Genomic DNA, 15,624 nt, shown 5'->3' with positions numbered 1-15,624 from the left:
ATATTTTCCCAGCCTATAATGAAATAGCCAGAACCGCTTATCAGAACCGTATCAAGCGCTTTTTATTTGTTCATATGCGCGCCTTCCAATGTGGTGTTCCTGTCAAGTTGAAGATACATTTCCCTTAAATGGCAAAAGAGTGAGAAGAAAATGAGCACAAACTACAAATATCGCCACGTTTTTCGTCCACACTGCCTTAACACAGAAACATTATATGCTGTTCTTTACTTTAAAAGACTCGTATTTTCGATTTAAAGCTTTCGTGACTGCAGGGAATCATCTTCTTGGTTCTTTCGGTAAAGTCACGTAGAAGGGAAGTAATAAAATAATAAAAATAAAACATAATAAAATTGATTAAGAATTATTTTATTTTATTATGTTTTATTTTTATTATTTTATTACTCCCTTCTACGTGACTTTACCGAAAGAACCTAGAAGACTCGTATTTTCGTTTTCATGATTTGTAAATGGCTCTTTAGAATTCAATTAGTGTGCCATCCACTGCTGGATGAAGGTCTCGCAACGACTTTCAAGTCATGGGGGCTGTTCGACCGTCACTGATGTTAGTTGTGCCTGGGAATTGAACTCGGGGTTTTGCCAGGTTTATAGCGCAGTGCAGAAACTACCACTGCATCACCGCTCCACCCAAATTATGTTAACAATAATAATGATGGATGCGTTGTCACAAACTTCACCGCTTGGTCCGCGATCGGTGCTCCGAGCACGTCTCAGTTGACCAGATTGTTTGATGTTGCTGCTGCTGCGTTGGCAGTGGTGCACAAAGTACGATTATTAACTACAACTCAACACACACTCGTCAATAACTACACCGTGCTCTTAAGTTACTGGGAAGTGAGAATGTTAAGGGAGAACTGCCTGTAATGTGCATATCCAGTCCTGCAGAGTAAATATTCTTATATCTAAAAGTATTTTTTTATCTGTCCGTCCGTCTGCGCACGCACGCTTGCGAGGGATTTGGCTCTCAGACGGTGGGGTATATGTTGAAAAAAATTTGCCGGGCAGCACGCCCCAAGCCCCGCGGTGGGAATAGGCTATTCCGTTTTCCCATCCGTAAACTTTCAAGTAGTTCAAGTCGCGTTTTTGTGCGATTGCTCTTGATTGATTAATTAACTTTTGCCTACCTGCACACGACCAAGCACGCTATTGCACATGCTTGAAATACTGACAGGAGTTGCCCCTGGCAACGCATGCCATCGCTGGAGGGTGGGGGGATTTCTCACTCGCGTTCAAAATGCAAAAAAAATCTACACGCAATGCTGAGGTAAATTCATCAAAGTGTCACGTCCTATTGTCTCCCCCCTCCCACCCCAATGTGTGCAATTACTATTATAGGGTCGGTAGATTAAAAAATTATAGCGCTTAGACAGGATTATTGTAGCGTGGGGGGGGGGGGGTAGCGGCCCAGCCCCCAGCCTCGGATGGCTGGGCAATCTAGACGAGGCCTCACCACGGCACTCTGTCAGATGAGTACTTTGTGCTAAACAATAGATATATACTGCTAGTAGCGGGAAATACCCCACGTTGCCCGGGGGAAAAATATATTTAAAAACTTCTGAAAAATTAAAAACATAACATATACAAATGAAAAGAAAACTCATTAAATAAAATTAAAATATGACTCAATCACGCCAAGATTCGATTCTTTAAATCGCACAAAGGAATTGAAGGTTTAATATTAAGTTGGTTGCATGTCGGGAAGTATGCTAAACATTTCGAACAGAAACACATTCACAAATTTCACTTATAAAAAAGATAGATAGAGTCAGCATGTATTACTGTAGTGCTAGCAGGTACCACCACAGTCGGTATCCACTGCTGTAATCATAGCAGGTACCACCACAGTATTCACTGCTGTTAACATAGCAGTTACCACCACAGTCAGTATTCACTGCTGTTAACATAGCAGGGACCACCACAGTCAGTATGCACTGCTGTAATCATAGCAGGTACCACCACCACAGTATGCACTGCTGTAGTGAAAGCAGGTACAACTACAGTCGGTATGCACTGCTGTAATCATAGCAGGTACCACCACAGCAGTATGCACTGCTGTAATCAAAGCAGGTACCACCACAGTATGCACTGCTGTAGTGAAAGCAGGTACAACCACAGTCGGTATGCACTGCTGTAGTGATAGCAGGCACTACCACAGTTGGTATGCGCTGCTGTAGTGATAGCAGGTACCACCACCGTCGGTATGCGCTGCTGTAGCGAAAGTAGGTACGACCAAAGTCGGTATGCACTGATGTAGTGATAGCAGAATCCACCACAGTCGGTATGCAATGCTGAAGTTAATGTAGGTACCACCACAGTCGGCATGCACTGCTGTAATCATAGGTTACCACCCCAGTCGGTATGCACTGCTGTAGTGATAGCAGGTACCACCACAGTCAGTATGCACTGCTGTAGTCATGACAGGATAACACCACAGTCAGTATGCACTGCTGTAGTGAAAGCAGGTACCACCACAGTATGCACTGCTATAGTGAAAGCAGGTACCACCACAGTCGGTATGCACTGCTGTGGTGAGAGCAGGTACCATCACAGCGAGTATGCACTGCTGTAGTGATAGCAGGTATCACCACAGTCGGTATGCATTGCTGTAGTGAAATCAGGTGCCACCACTGTATGTATTACTGTAATCATAGCAGGTGCCACAACAGTCAGTATGCACTGCTGTAATCATAGCATGTTCCACCACAGTCAGTATGCACTGCTGTCATCATAGCAGGTACCACCACAGTCAGTATGCACTGCTGTAGTGATAGTAGATACTGCTATCGAGTTGGAAGATACTGCTATAAATAGTTAGTAGATACTAAAACAGTCAGTATATACCACTACGGTGAGAAAATACTACTGTAATGAGAGATCACACTGACGGGCGACGGATGGCTGCATAGGCACTGCTGCATCGGTCATTGCCAATCAGGGCTAAGGGTTCCATCTGGGCCAATGGGAATCGGGAAGGTTCTGAGTGGGGCGTGGTTAGAGGCGGAGCTTCGCTCCACCGAGAGGGATATAAGAGAGCGAGGGAAGCTGCGCGGGGACGGAGGAGCAGTGTGTGCATGCATGCGGCGAGAGAGAGAGAGGGTGACCATCCAGACGGAAGTGCGGAGCTGAGCAGTCATCACTAAATGAAGAAAGGACGCAAGTCTCAACTTGTGGTGGAAGTCGTTTATTACACTACTATACAGTCAGTAGCTACTTATGGCTCAGTAGATACTACTTTACAGTCAGTAGATACAACTACAAAGTCAAAATATATTACTTACTTTGTTCAATGTAGGTTGTGTAGGTATATATACCTACGCGGGGGAAAATATATTTTTTTAGTGGGTGGGTCGACAATTTTCGGAAACCTTTTAGATCAACTATTTACCCCACACTTTCTATAACTTTTTGGACTTTTGCAAGGTTCTTATAATTTTGTTGGTGGAGAAATTGACTAACGGCCCACCGGGCTTTGGCAATACCTATTATCTGTGTATGTGTAGAGCCGTTGTAGCCGTTGTAGACGGCCTGATTTAGACTTGCCGCGGGTGGCAAACAAACACAATGGGCGTGGCTACTTCGGTACGCGGGGCAGGTGCTCGCAGCGACGTCCTCGCCGTACGCTGGGATCCCCCACAGCCCCTCCCTCCCCTCGGGGGGAGATGGCTATTTAAGGCGGTGAGCCGAAGGGCTCTGGGTCTAGTGTTAAGCTGTAACCAGTGAAGAAAGAAGACCAGCTAGACCGGCCCTGGAACTCCCTGGGATCGCTGTCCTTTTAAGGACCGACCAGGCAAGCCAGCGGCGTGGCCCCCAGAGCCCAGAACCGACGCTCTTCTAAGAGTGGGGTCTGGGTATTCGGGGTGCCGTAACCTAGGTGTAAGCTAGCTGTGAGCTAGGCTGTTGTGTTCCGTAGCTAGACGGGTGAAGGGGCCGATACCCCTTCAGTTACTGTAAGCTTCCGAGTTACGTGCTGGTATTAATAAATAAGCATGTGCCTCCTAACTACGTGTCAAGTCTCCCTGGAACCATACTACATATGTATATCTAAGGTTCTTAAGAGATGTTTTGAAATACATTTTTCGCCCGGGCAACGCCGAGTACTTCCCACTAGTCTTATATGTTAACGTTATTTTTTGTATGTCTGTCTGTCTGTCCGTCTGTGTATTTTTTGACGCAACTTGCGAAGGATTTGGCTCGAAAACCTTGGGGTTTAGTTTTAAAAAAGTAGCAAGGTACCACGCCATAAGCCCCCTGCTGAGACAGCGCTATTTTATTTTCCCATCCGGCAAATTTAACATAGTTAAATTAACAATTTTGTGCTATTTCTACTTATTTATTTTCTTGCGCTGCTCAGCGAGCGCTAAAGCTGCCCAGGGGTTGCCCCACGCAACACACATGTGTCATCGGTGGAGGGGGGGGGGGGTTTACTCATTCATATAAAAAATGCAAAAAAATACACACAACACTGAGGTAAGTGTCATGTCCTCTTCTCCCCCCCCCCCCCACCCCAATGTGTGCATTTACTACTGTAGTGACTGTGAAGGTCACTGTGCAGTGCCGGGCCTGCGAGGCCACGGCGGAAGATGCACCGTCATCGTGTACACCCCGGACACAGGGTGCAATACCAACCCTAGTGGGGGTTTGGGAGAGCGCTGGTTAGCGCGATGGCACCACGCGCTGTGCACAGTGCGGGCTCCTACTTAAGGGAACGAGAGAGCGTCAGCTCAGCCAGGGTAACAACGGGTGCTGCTACCCTGGTTGACCTGTGGCCACGTGACGGGTCGTTACCGGAGGGGGGGCACAGGTGGAGGGGGCCAAAGGGTGGTCACATGGTCTGGGAAGAGCTTTTGAGAGCCTTTGGGTAAGGGCGAGAAAGATCGAAAAGGGGTCGCGCATGGGTTCATGGGGAGTCGGTACATGTACGTGATGCACGCCCGCTCCGACCGGATCAGTGGTCGGAGCTGGCCCACCAGGTGGTTGTGGCGGATGCGGGTTCGTCGGCCCTACTCGGGTTCATTGAGGGGGTCGAAATCCGCATGCTCCCTGACACCAGTGCGTCTTCAACCATTATCTCTGAACTGATTTATAATATTTTGCCCCCCCAGTGTCACGTTTTGCAACCTGTGGATGTGCCGTGTTTTGCCACCAACGGCGGATCATTGGGTATTATCGGTCAGATAATGGGCAATTTGCGTTTCGCCGATGTTAAATTGTCCGGCCATGTTTTGGTTTCTGCAGCCCTTGCTGTCCCATGTTTACTCAGGACTGATTTTCTAGGCAAGATGCCCTTGAAGATTTGTGTGGATCAGGGCTGTTTTGAATTGCTGTCGGGACGGCGTATGGCATTTCTCCCTTCTCCGACCCGCATGTGTTCTGCTAATGCTATGGTGCAGGCACTTGCACGCCGAACGGTGCGGATTCCGCCCGGCGCTGAAATGTTGGTGCTCCTCCGATTGTGTAAACCGCTCGATTTGTGTGCTGTGGGTGACGGTATCGTGTTGGGGCCGTCAAATAAGCTTAATCGCGGGATGTCACTCGTGGCAGCCCAGACGTTGGTGGCCCAGGACCAAGAGCCTTTCATTCAAGTTCTTAATGCCGGGTGAGTCACTACGGTCATTCAGGAGGGTTCTATGCTGCCTCATGCGTCACCGGTGCGTCCGGAGAAGGACGTCTTTGGGGAATGTCGGGGTCGGCTTTCAGGCTCGCAGGCCCGGTGACGCGGATGAGGATTGGATTGACAAGTTTTGCTCTGAGTGTGGTGATTTCTCCGCGGGACAAATGCTGAAGCTGAGAGCACTCTTGCGTGAATTTTCGGACATTTTTAGCAAGAGCAAATTTGATATTAGTCACACATCCTTCTTAAGCCACCATATTGATACGGGCGATGCCACCCCGATTCGGCAGAATCCCTACCGCCTGAGCCCAGCAGAAAAGGAACATGTTCGTGTGGCGGTTGATGAGATGTTAGCCGCAGAGATCATCTCACCATCCACCAGCCCATGGGTGCTCCGATCTTGCTAATTAAGAAGCACGATGGCAGCTTGCGATTTTGTGTTGATTTTCGAAAATTTAGTAAGCTTTCTGTCGTGGATGCATACCCCTTGCCTTGTATGGATGATTCGCTGCACAGTTTTATCGGCTTTGCATCGTATTATCGCCGATTTGTCGCCGGGTTCGCGTTCGTTGCAAAACCGCTCCACGCCTTGATGGCTAAGGGTCAAAAATTCCATTGGGGGGAGGAGGAGGAATCCGTGTTCCGCTCCATTCGTGATGGACTGGTTAACGCCCCTCCCCTGTGTTACCCTGATTTTTCACTACCGTTTGTTTTGGATACAGATGTCAGTAATACCGGCATTGGTGCGGTATTATCACAGGTTGTCAACGCGTGGAGCCAGTGGTCGTGTATGGTAGCAGGGTGCTGTCTATGGCCGAGCAGCAGTACTGCGTTACGTGGCGGGAATTGCTTACCATTGTGTTTTTGTGAAGCTATATCGGCCCTATTTGTACGTAGACGATTAAAAGTGCGCTCCGACCACGCTGCGCTCCAATACGCTCTGCGTGTGGACCAGCCCTGCAGGATTTTTCCTTCCATATTACATATCTCAGCGAGCCGTGTGATATGGAAGGGGATGTACGTAACGCAAATTCAGATCACCCGTCTCTGCTCTCTATAAAATAACAGCTTACAATGTGAACTGTAATATCACAGAGTGATTCCGTGTTCTGTGACATCACAGCAAGCACCGTGCAGTGGCAATTGTTTACATTATTTAATAATGAATTCCGTAGATAGGAATGCAGCAATGGGATCGGTTTTATCTGTTTGAAGCATGAATGATTTGCCGTGAAATAAGCTCGATTTAGCTGAACAAGCTTCTGGCCACGATATTACATGCATCCTGTATGTAATATCCCTCAGCCCTTCACTGTGCTCCTCCATCAGCTCGACTATCCCGCCACCAGACCTTTGCCCCTACCACCATTCACCTACCCTCATCCATGTCCATTTCACAACTTCACGCATGTGCCCCATACCCCACTCCCTCTCATTCACGCTGCACCCATCAGACACCCTCACTCACCATCACACTCCACCTTATTCTGCCTCACCTACCCCTGCATTGAATATAGCCAAGACTAGTACACTAAATTAACTAAAATACCTTTGTAAAACCACTGCTGGATAAAGGCCTCCATATACCCCGTGTCAATCGTTGGGCGGTTGTTTGACCGAACTTCACCATCCTGGTTGAGGTGGGTTGGTGATGGTTCTTTCACTCACTACTGATTGTTGCCTTGGCCAAGAATCAGACTAAGGTGACCAGTTTAACACGGAGTAGGCTTTCGTGACCAATAATAAAAAAAGATGTTTTTTTGCAGATAGATCGCGTAAATAAAAATGTGTTGTTAAACCTGCCACCACCCGACAGCCAATTAGTAAGGTTTGTCACATAAACAAAACGTGCCAATTCGTTACTAGTTCAGCACACCGGTGTGTTGGAGAATAAACCCACAACACGTACAATTCGAGTACGACGTTTTGCCAGTAATTACATCCAGCCTCATCAGGCGACAGCCAGATTTGTTACTCACTAACACACCGGTTAGTGCTGAACTAGTAACGAATTGGCATGTTTGTTTAAGTGTCAAACCTTACTACGTGGCTGTGTCGGGTGGAGGTGGGTTTAACAACACATTTATATTTACGCGATCTAACCCAAAAAGACCTCTATGAAGTAACCAGTTTCAGAATACAATATGCTAACCAATACATCAATCACCATGGCTCACAATGAGAAGTTTGGGAGTTCAATTCCTGGTTGGGGATTGATTTATTACTCGACTCGAATGTCAACAGTGGTTGTCCTATGGATAGACTTGACCCATCATAGGAATGTGGAATTTCCACCACTGCTTCGGAGCTGCAAACAGGAATGTGATTAGTACTACTTGTACTAATCACATTCCTGCATTTCCTACATTTCCCATAAATATGCTAAATTCCTCTTGATATGCAAATCATTTTGTCAAGGCGCACTTCCCCCCTTCCAACCCAGTTTAAATAGACGCTCCAAGCGTGGTGGTGTTTCATTCAGACGCTGTCTCCCCGACAGACCTGGTCTTCACCTGAGGACGGCTGCTTGCGTTGTGGCCGAAACGTCGTGAAAATTATTTTTTCATGTTTTATTTTTATTATTTTATTACTTCCCTTCTACGTGACTTTACCGAAAGAACCAAGAAGGAGGTGAACACTACCTCAATGCTTCTTAAACAGGCATTCACTTTGACTTTTTGGCGTTTAAAGTCAACAAACTGTGAAATTGACTTTGAATAAGTGCATACCCCATAAAAACAAGCTGACAAAAACACACAGAAACCAAGATAAATTATTGGTTCACATTTTTATTCATTTTGTTACACCATAACAATCGTCGTCATGATCATTATTATGGTCGCGGTGTAGAGTAGTGTGCCAGATCCACGCTTAGTTGGCCGCGATGGTCTGCGCGATCCAGGCGTTGTAGTTGCACACCTTGGTGTACACGCCGGGGTAGTTGGGCAGGGCGCAACCACGGCCCCAGGACACGATGCCCTGCAGCTCGCCATTGCACGCGACGGGGCCGCCGGAGTCTCCCTGCGGTGGCGGCAGTAGCAGGGGTCAGGGGGGTCGGGGGTTAGCAGCTGTCTCCTGCATCTGGTGGCTCAGCGGTAGAGCAAGAAGCTGTCAATCGTAAGGTGTTGCGAGTTAAAGTCCTGGTTGGAGGTTGACTCCTATCGTGGTTTGTATTAATAAAGGTTTTTTTTTGTTATATTCACGATCTAACCACAAAAAAATGTCAATTATGGGTGATATTGGTCGCGAAAGCCTATATGTTAAAAAGGTTTGTTTTGTATTGTTTGTTGTTGTAACGTTTATACCGGCCCCGACTGGACATCTGACAAAAGAGAGCATTATAGCTCATCGGTTCCTCCAGCATAAGTAAATATTCTGATTCTGACTCATCCCATCATTTCTCTGCGAAAGTCAAAGGTGATTGCCCAATAACTTTTCCACCATGCTCAGGGCTGTAAACGTGAGGTGAACACCAGTGGCTCAATGGTCATTGCAGCAGGAAATCACTTTGACTTTACAAGCAGACGATACCAAGGAATAGCAAGCGAACGTAGTATTCATGTTACAAATGGGTGCAATTCTATCAATGCACATTTGAACATGTTACCAACGCAGCATATTATCGTACGCAATGTGTGGTCACACGATGATTGCACTCGCAAAGCAAATAATGTGCAACAATTTTCACCAATTCCTCTGGTCGCTTGAGTCTGGAATTCCCTCCTCCTGGCCATCCTTTGCTGCCAAATTCAAGGCTAGGCTTAATACTTTTTAAAAACAAATATTCATATAAACATGTCCCTGTTTTCATTGTTTCACGTTTTATATGAATACCGTATCCTACTTCTTGCGCAGCATATTGACGTGAAACGATATACACCCAAATTATAGTCACGCTGTGATTCCCGAATCTCTCCATTCCTCGAAACTCTCTCCGATCCAAGCGAGCTCCTTCGGCTCCGCTGTCGCCGTCTCACCTGGCAGGAGTCCTTGCCGCCCTCCAGGTATCCCAGGCAGATCATGTTGTTGGTGATGTCACCGGGGTAGGAGTTCCTGCAGGAGGTGTCGCTCAGCACGGGCGCCTGGACGCACATGAGGACGTCGGGACTGCCTGTGGGGGGAGACAACACCGGTCGAGGAGGTGGCGAGGCCGAGCACGCGGCACAGGGTGGCATCCCGCCACTGACGCGTCGAACTTGTCACGCTGCGGGGTCAAAACACCGCCTGCAGCTTAGGAATTCGCTGTCAGTGTCTCTCGCTACATTGCTCAATTCGAGAAAACGTATTCACTCTCGTTCGCGACGTCTTCAGTAGCGCGGTGTGTTGCTGGCCGCTTGGCGTTTTGGGCCTTTGTGCCAGTTCTGTAAAATAATTATATATCCAAGATCAGGTGTTTAAGTGTTATCCCCTCATTTCAGCCACTCTGGTTTCCCACTGCATACAACAATACTCGACAAGTAATTGTAACCGCCCAATCGTGACGTGGCTGCGTTAACGAGTAAACAACTTCTCTCTCCCGATTAGAAGCACGTGTCCGATTTGCATGGGGGCAGATGTTGACCGCGTTTCCCTTCACGTCTCTGCCGCAGTAGAAGGGGGAGAAGTGGGGTGGGTGGGGGGCGGTGAGCGCGGTGCGTCCTCACCGACGCTGGTCTGGGTCTCGCCCCAGCCGGAGATGGTGCACATGACTCCGGTGTTGACGCAGGAGGAGGGCAGCGCGATGGGCTGCGCGTACTGGTTGAGGGTGGCGGGCGAGGACAGCTTGATGAGCATGATGTCGTTGTCGATGTTCCAGGAGTTGTACTGCGGGTGCTGGATCGCCTTGGAGGCCTGGATCCTCTGCTCGGTGCCCTCGGTCACGAAGATGTTGTGCTCGCCGATGCGCACGGAGATGCGGGACGCGCTGGGGATGGAGGAGGAGAGGGACGAGGATAATGATGAGGAATTGCATTTATACGGCTCTTAATGACTTTGCAACTCGGCGCCTTACGTCGCATCTCATCTCAGCTATACTTATTCCCTACTGCTATCACGCTGGGCACAACGAGCGTCTTCCCAAATGAATCGATCCATGTTCAAAATTACGGTTGGGGTTCACTTGGCCCATCTCCCCTCTGAGATTGATAAGATTGCTACGACTTTGTAGGGTGATTTTCCTTTGTAGAGACTCGCCCATGAAATTTGGAATTTGGAATTTACACCACTGGTTCAAGGCTGTTAACGGGAGTTGAGCAACACCTCAGTGCCCATTGAGAAATGTAATATGGGTAATGGAGATTTCAGTGCCGTGACTCGGCAAAACCCCACCAGAACATCACGCCACCACGCAGAGATGGGCAAAACGCATTCAGATTGCTGACTTATGTAATTTATGTACGAATGACCCATTTCTTTGAGGTGTGTAATTTAGATACCAATTGCAAATTGCAAATGTAACGAAATTATATACAGCCACCCAGTCACCCACACGCACACAGCGCGCAGCACACTCACGTCTGGTAGCAGTGAGCGGCAGACACGACCCACTCGCTGTTGATCAGGGAGCCTCCGCAGAAGTGGTATCCGATGTTGAGGGACACCTGCCACGGCTGCGAGTGGGCAGCGCACTCATAGCCACCCACGATGTGGTCCTCATACATGTATGGGGCCGCCGCTGCCAGACAAAGACAAAGATCCCCCAGGAGAGCTTTCACAGACTGTTGGGGCAAGTGCTATTAGCGAGCACCTATGAAGGCCGGCACGGCACACGAGGGGGTGGGTGGCCAGCACACACACACAATCGTGTTGATGTATGTCCAGGTCCATTCACTTGCATCCACCAAACATTCCTCATCATCGTCGTCGTTGTCTTCATTGAAAGCAGTCTCACTGCTAGCAACATCCCAATCATCGCCAACATTGGAGTTGCTCGAACACCCCAATGTGGGACCACAAAGCTTGGAAAGTTGTTGGCGTCTGTTCTGCTTTCCCACGCGTCTGTCTGTGGTTTCCCCTGGGCCTTTGCGCCAAATCTGCACAAAGGCGCTTTGCATATTCTACAGCAGCAATTTGCATGAATTAAGCTGTATTAAAATAATATTATTATAATAAATAATAATAGTTATCGCTTGCACAACTATTATCAACGCCATCACTCCACTGTAATTGCCAGACAGATGTGTGTTGCATACCTGTCAACCCCTTGTCAGTGTCTACCTTATTACAGACCATTTCAGACCTTATTGGTCACCCGTGCCCTTTATAAATCTCAACGTTCATCCTACAAAGTCCCATCACAAGGGAGAAACACAAACACATAGGCACACATTCTTTTTGCCCGTTTTGAAACCGCAGTACGCCGTATGGACCTGAAAACTCAATTTCCCTGTACAATAATACGGGATAAACCGTACGGGTTGACAGCTATGGCGTTGTATGTTGAACTTCTTGTCGCACCGTACGTCGTCAACCGTGCTAATCGGACGATTATAATCGACACCATCGTCATCACCATCTCGCTCCTCACCGTCTCGCGTTGCGGGCTCAAAATGAGCGTTTCACGGTGAGGCTAAATGAGTAAAAATGAAAGCCATCGGTGATGAGGTGAGACAACGTTTTTTTCCGGATACAAATGGGCGACAGCCGTTGTGCAACATTGCAGGAAGCTCAAACCCGCGCCATTGGTTACCATAGCGCAGCGCACCGACTGCTGCACCACTATTGCTGCTCTCTATGTAGCCACGGCAAGATAATTGTTTTAATTATAGTGATATAATGATAATAATATCCAGCCCCTTGTCAATCGAATGCAAAATGAAGGCCTCCCCACGATGTGTTGGTCGTTTCTTTAAAACTGCGTTTTTTGTTTAATACGGTGCGAAATAAGTTCAACATACATGCATGGGGGTTGTTTGACCATACTTCACCACGCTGGTTATTAGGGGTTCTGTCTTAAATTAAAAAAAAAACTCATAGACGACGTTTTGGACAATGAGCATTCTTAATAGCACCAAAATAATTTGGATCACATATCGCTCGCCACTAATGTTTGGCCGTGAGCCCAAAATCTAACTCTAGTCACCGGGTTCGTACCGCAGCACGCTAACCGCTAAACTACCGCTCCCCAAACTTATCCAAGACACAGACATAGATCCCCCGTATAGCCTTAACAGACTGTTGGGGCAATTGCTGTCAGCGAGCATCTATGGTGGCCCGCACAGACACACACGGAGACAAAGACAAACATCCCTAATGTATTTTTATACTCTTGGGTCTTTCGGTAACGTCACGTAGATAGAAAAATAATTTTAAAAATCACGACGTTTCGATCGCAACACAAGCAATCGTCTTCAGGTAAAAAAATACAGCAGCGAACTGCTGAGGCAGGAGAAATATAGCGGCAGAGCTGCTGCAGCAAGAGGTTTTTAGGTTTGAGATGGTTGCAGCCCAAAGGAAAGTGGGCTGGGCTAGAGATTTAATTTGCATGTAAATGTAAGATCGGAGAGCCTGATAAACCTAGAGATTAGAGCTTAGCATGTCAATGTGAGAGAGCTCCCGCAGCAGCGGCTGTGTTAATGAGAAGATTGGCATGTCAGTGTCAGAGAACCGGGCACAACGCCACCTCGTGGGCAACAAAAATCTGCGGCGTTGGCCGATGCACTGTGAGAGACCCAGCATGTCAACGCAAGAGAACCACCGCAACGGTGCCAGTGAGATATTCAGCCTATTAAACAACGAGAGCCACCGCCACATCGAGTAAAATGGAGCAGCGGCTATGTTAGTGAGACATTTAGCTTGTTAATGTAAAGACATTTAATAAGGTAATGTAACTCAGAGAGTCGGAAATAACTGCAAACATAGGCAGGTAGGATGGAAGCATCACAGCCAGTTATTACTTTATCTGGTTCATAACATTATTCCAATCATTGCTCAGTTTGTACCCATCTTGGTTGAAATTGGGTCTGTGTTTATATATCTGGATGGCTTCATGAACAAATATTTGTTGATAGCAAGTAGGGTTGCAGAGTACCTTCGTCTTGGAGAAATCAATTTCGTGTGTGCCCACCACAGCGTTAAAACAATGATCAGCCACGGCAGAGGTGTTGGTCCTACCGTGTTTCAGATCCGCCTTGTATTCACGAACACGGTCTGAGACATGTCGCTTAGTTTTCCCAATGTAACTATTGCCGCAGGCACAACTTAATTTGTAGACACCGAGGTATTGCATGTGAGGGATCACATCCTTCACAGATGGGATCAGATCACGAATTTTATGTACTGTGTTGAATCGAACCTGGATCTTGTGTTTGCCCATGATTTTGGAAATCTTTTTGGTGACCCATGCTATGTATGGCAAGGTTATTGTTTTAATTGGGTCCTCAGATTGTTCTCTCTCAACAGTTGGGGTGACAGCTTTACGGATTGTGCAATCTGAATACCCATTCATCTTGAGGGCTTGGTGTACGTGCTAGTTCACTGGCTAGGTGGAGATGGTCGGAAATGAGTCCTATGGTGTAGAGTTTTGATGAGGGGATTCTTCTGGGCTGGATGGTGGTGGGAGGCAGGTTTTAGATAGGCATCCGTGTGGGTGGCTTTCCTGTAGACAGTGTCCCAATGAGCCATCTGGTCTCTTTTCGATTAAAACATCCAAGAATGGTTACTTACCATCGTGTTTCACCTCCATGGTGAATTTGATGTCTGGGTGTATGGATTTGATGTGGTTAAATAATTGGTTTAGTGCTGGCAGGCCATGTGGCTAGATGACTAACGTGTCATCTACGTACCTCTTCCACAAGGAAGGACGTAGAGTGGATGCCGGCATGGCATCTGTCTCAAAAATTTCCATGAAAACATTGGCTACCACTAGAGATAAGGGAGAACCCATTGGGGTACCTTCAACTTGTTTGTAGAATGTACCATAGTGTTGGTGAGGCAGTGTCTCACCAGGGCCAGTACATCAGCATGCAGTCATTGTTGGACCAAATCTTCAATGATTGTAATGGTGTCAGGCACAGGGACTTTAGTAAACAAATACACTACATCGAAACTAACAAGCAAATCACCTGGAGATAGTGAGATGTCTTTAATTAGAGATACCAAGTGAGCTGAATTAAGTACGGCTGAGGTGGTCTCGCCAGTGAATGGAAGCAAGATCTTAGACAGAAATCGGGCCAGTTTGTAGGTGGGTGAGTCAATAGTGTAGTCTGAACAGACTGTTTGGCCAAGTGCTGTTAGCGAGTAGCACCTATGAAAAAGGCTGGCGATGTTTATACATCGAACCAGGTACTCATTTGAGGCTGAGTCGACCTAGGAAAGACCAAGACCGGTTCAGATAATCGTTACTGGTGTTAGCCGTGGAGCCAGAATCGAACTCGGGTTGCCGGGTTCGTAGCGCAGCGCGCTAACCATTGCATTCTCGCTCCCGACAGAGACACACAACAGAGACAAACTAAGACAAAGACACAGAGACAACGACAAACAAAGACACACACACAGACTGTGGAGGAACTCACCAGCGACACCCACGAGAAGAGCGAGGATGAGCCCGTGCATGTTTCTCTGTGGTTCGTGAGCAAGACGATGCTGAGCTGCTGCTCAGAGTCGCCTTATATCCCAACCGGCAGCTCCACCTTATCTCGTGGCCTTGTCCGGTATCTTGTGCTGCCCAGTGCCTTGTGGAAGCCTCATTAAACCCATCGATATTTTCCCAGCCGATCCTGAAATAGCCAGAACCGGTTACCAGAACTATATACGCCACAATCGTATCAGTCGCGGTTTATTTGTTCATATCCACGCCTTCCACTGTGGTGTTCCTGTCAAGTTGAAGATACATTTTCCTTAAAGAGCAAAACGTGAAAAGAAGATTAGCACAAACTACAAATATCGCCACTTTTGTCGTCCACACTGCCTTAAAACAGAAACAGTAGACACTGTTATTTACTTTAAAAGACTTGTTGCCACAAACCTCACCGCTTGGTCCGAGATCGGTGCTCCGAGCATGTCTCAGTTGACCATAT

General features: G+C 47.4%; 1 protein-coding gene across 1 annotated transcript; it reads right to left on the bottom strand.

Moving 5' to 3' along the window:
• Nucleotides 1-8,398: 8,398 nt before the first annotated feature.
• LOC133351904 (trypsin-2-like) lies at nucleotides 8,399-15,267 on the bottom strand. The gene is made up of 5 exons (XM_061567487.1): nucleotides 15,121-15,267; nucleotides 11,123-11,282; nucleotides 10,273-10,532; nucleotides 9,607-9,740; nucleotides 8,399-8,650 (listed from the first exon to the last, which is right to left on the bottom strand). Exons 1-5 carry the CDS (start codon nucleotides 15,158-15,160, stop codon nucleotides 8,501-8,503), a joined length of 744 nt encoding a protein of 247 aa, XP_061423471.1. The 5' UTR covers nucleotides 15,161-15,267; the 3' UTR covers nucleotides 8,399-8,500.
• Between the last annotated feature and the right edge of the window lie 357 nt (nucleotides 15,268-15,624).

This window comes from Lethenteron reissneri, chromosome 39, assembly GCF_015708825.2.
Source record: "Lethenteron reissneri isolate LAM-NWPU_2019-01 chromosome 39, ASM1570882v1, whole genome shotgun sequence".
Taxonomy (NCBI): Eukaryota; Metazoa; Chordata; class Hyperoartia; order Petromyzontiformes; family Petromyzontidae; genus Lethenteron; species Lethenteron reissneri.
This window is presented reverse-complemented; position numbering and strand designations above follow the sequence as displayed.

Bases quoted from the DNA above. Each gene is read 5' to 3' on its own strand.
- LOC133351904 (XM_061567487.1), bottom strand. From the start codon at position 15,160: ATGCACGGGCTCATCCTCGCTCTTCTCGTGGGTGTCGCTG. The intron at 11,283-15,120 runs GTGAGTTCCTCC...TTTGTCTGGCAG, and splicing joins TCTTCTCGTGGGTGTCGCTG to CGGCGGCCCCATACATGTAT. The intron at 8,651-9,606 runs GTGAGACGGCGA...CCGCCACCGCAG, and splicing joins GCGGCAAGGACTCCTGCCAG to GGAGACTCCGGCGGCCCCGT.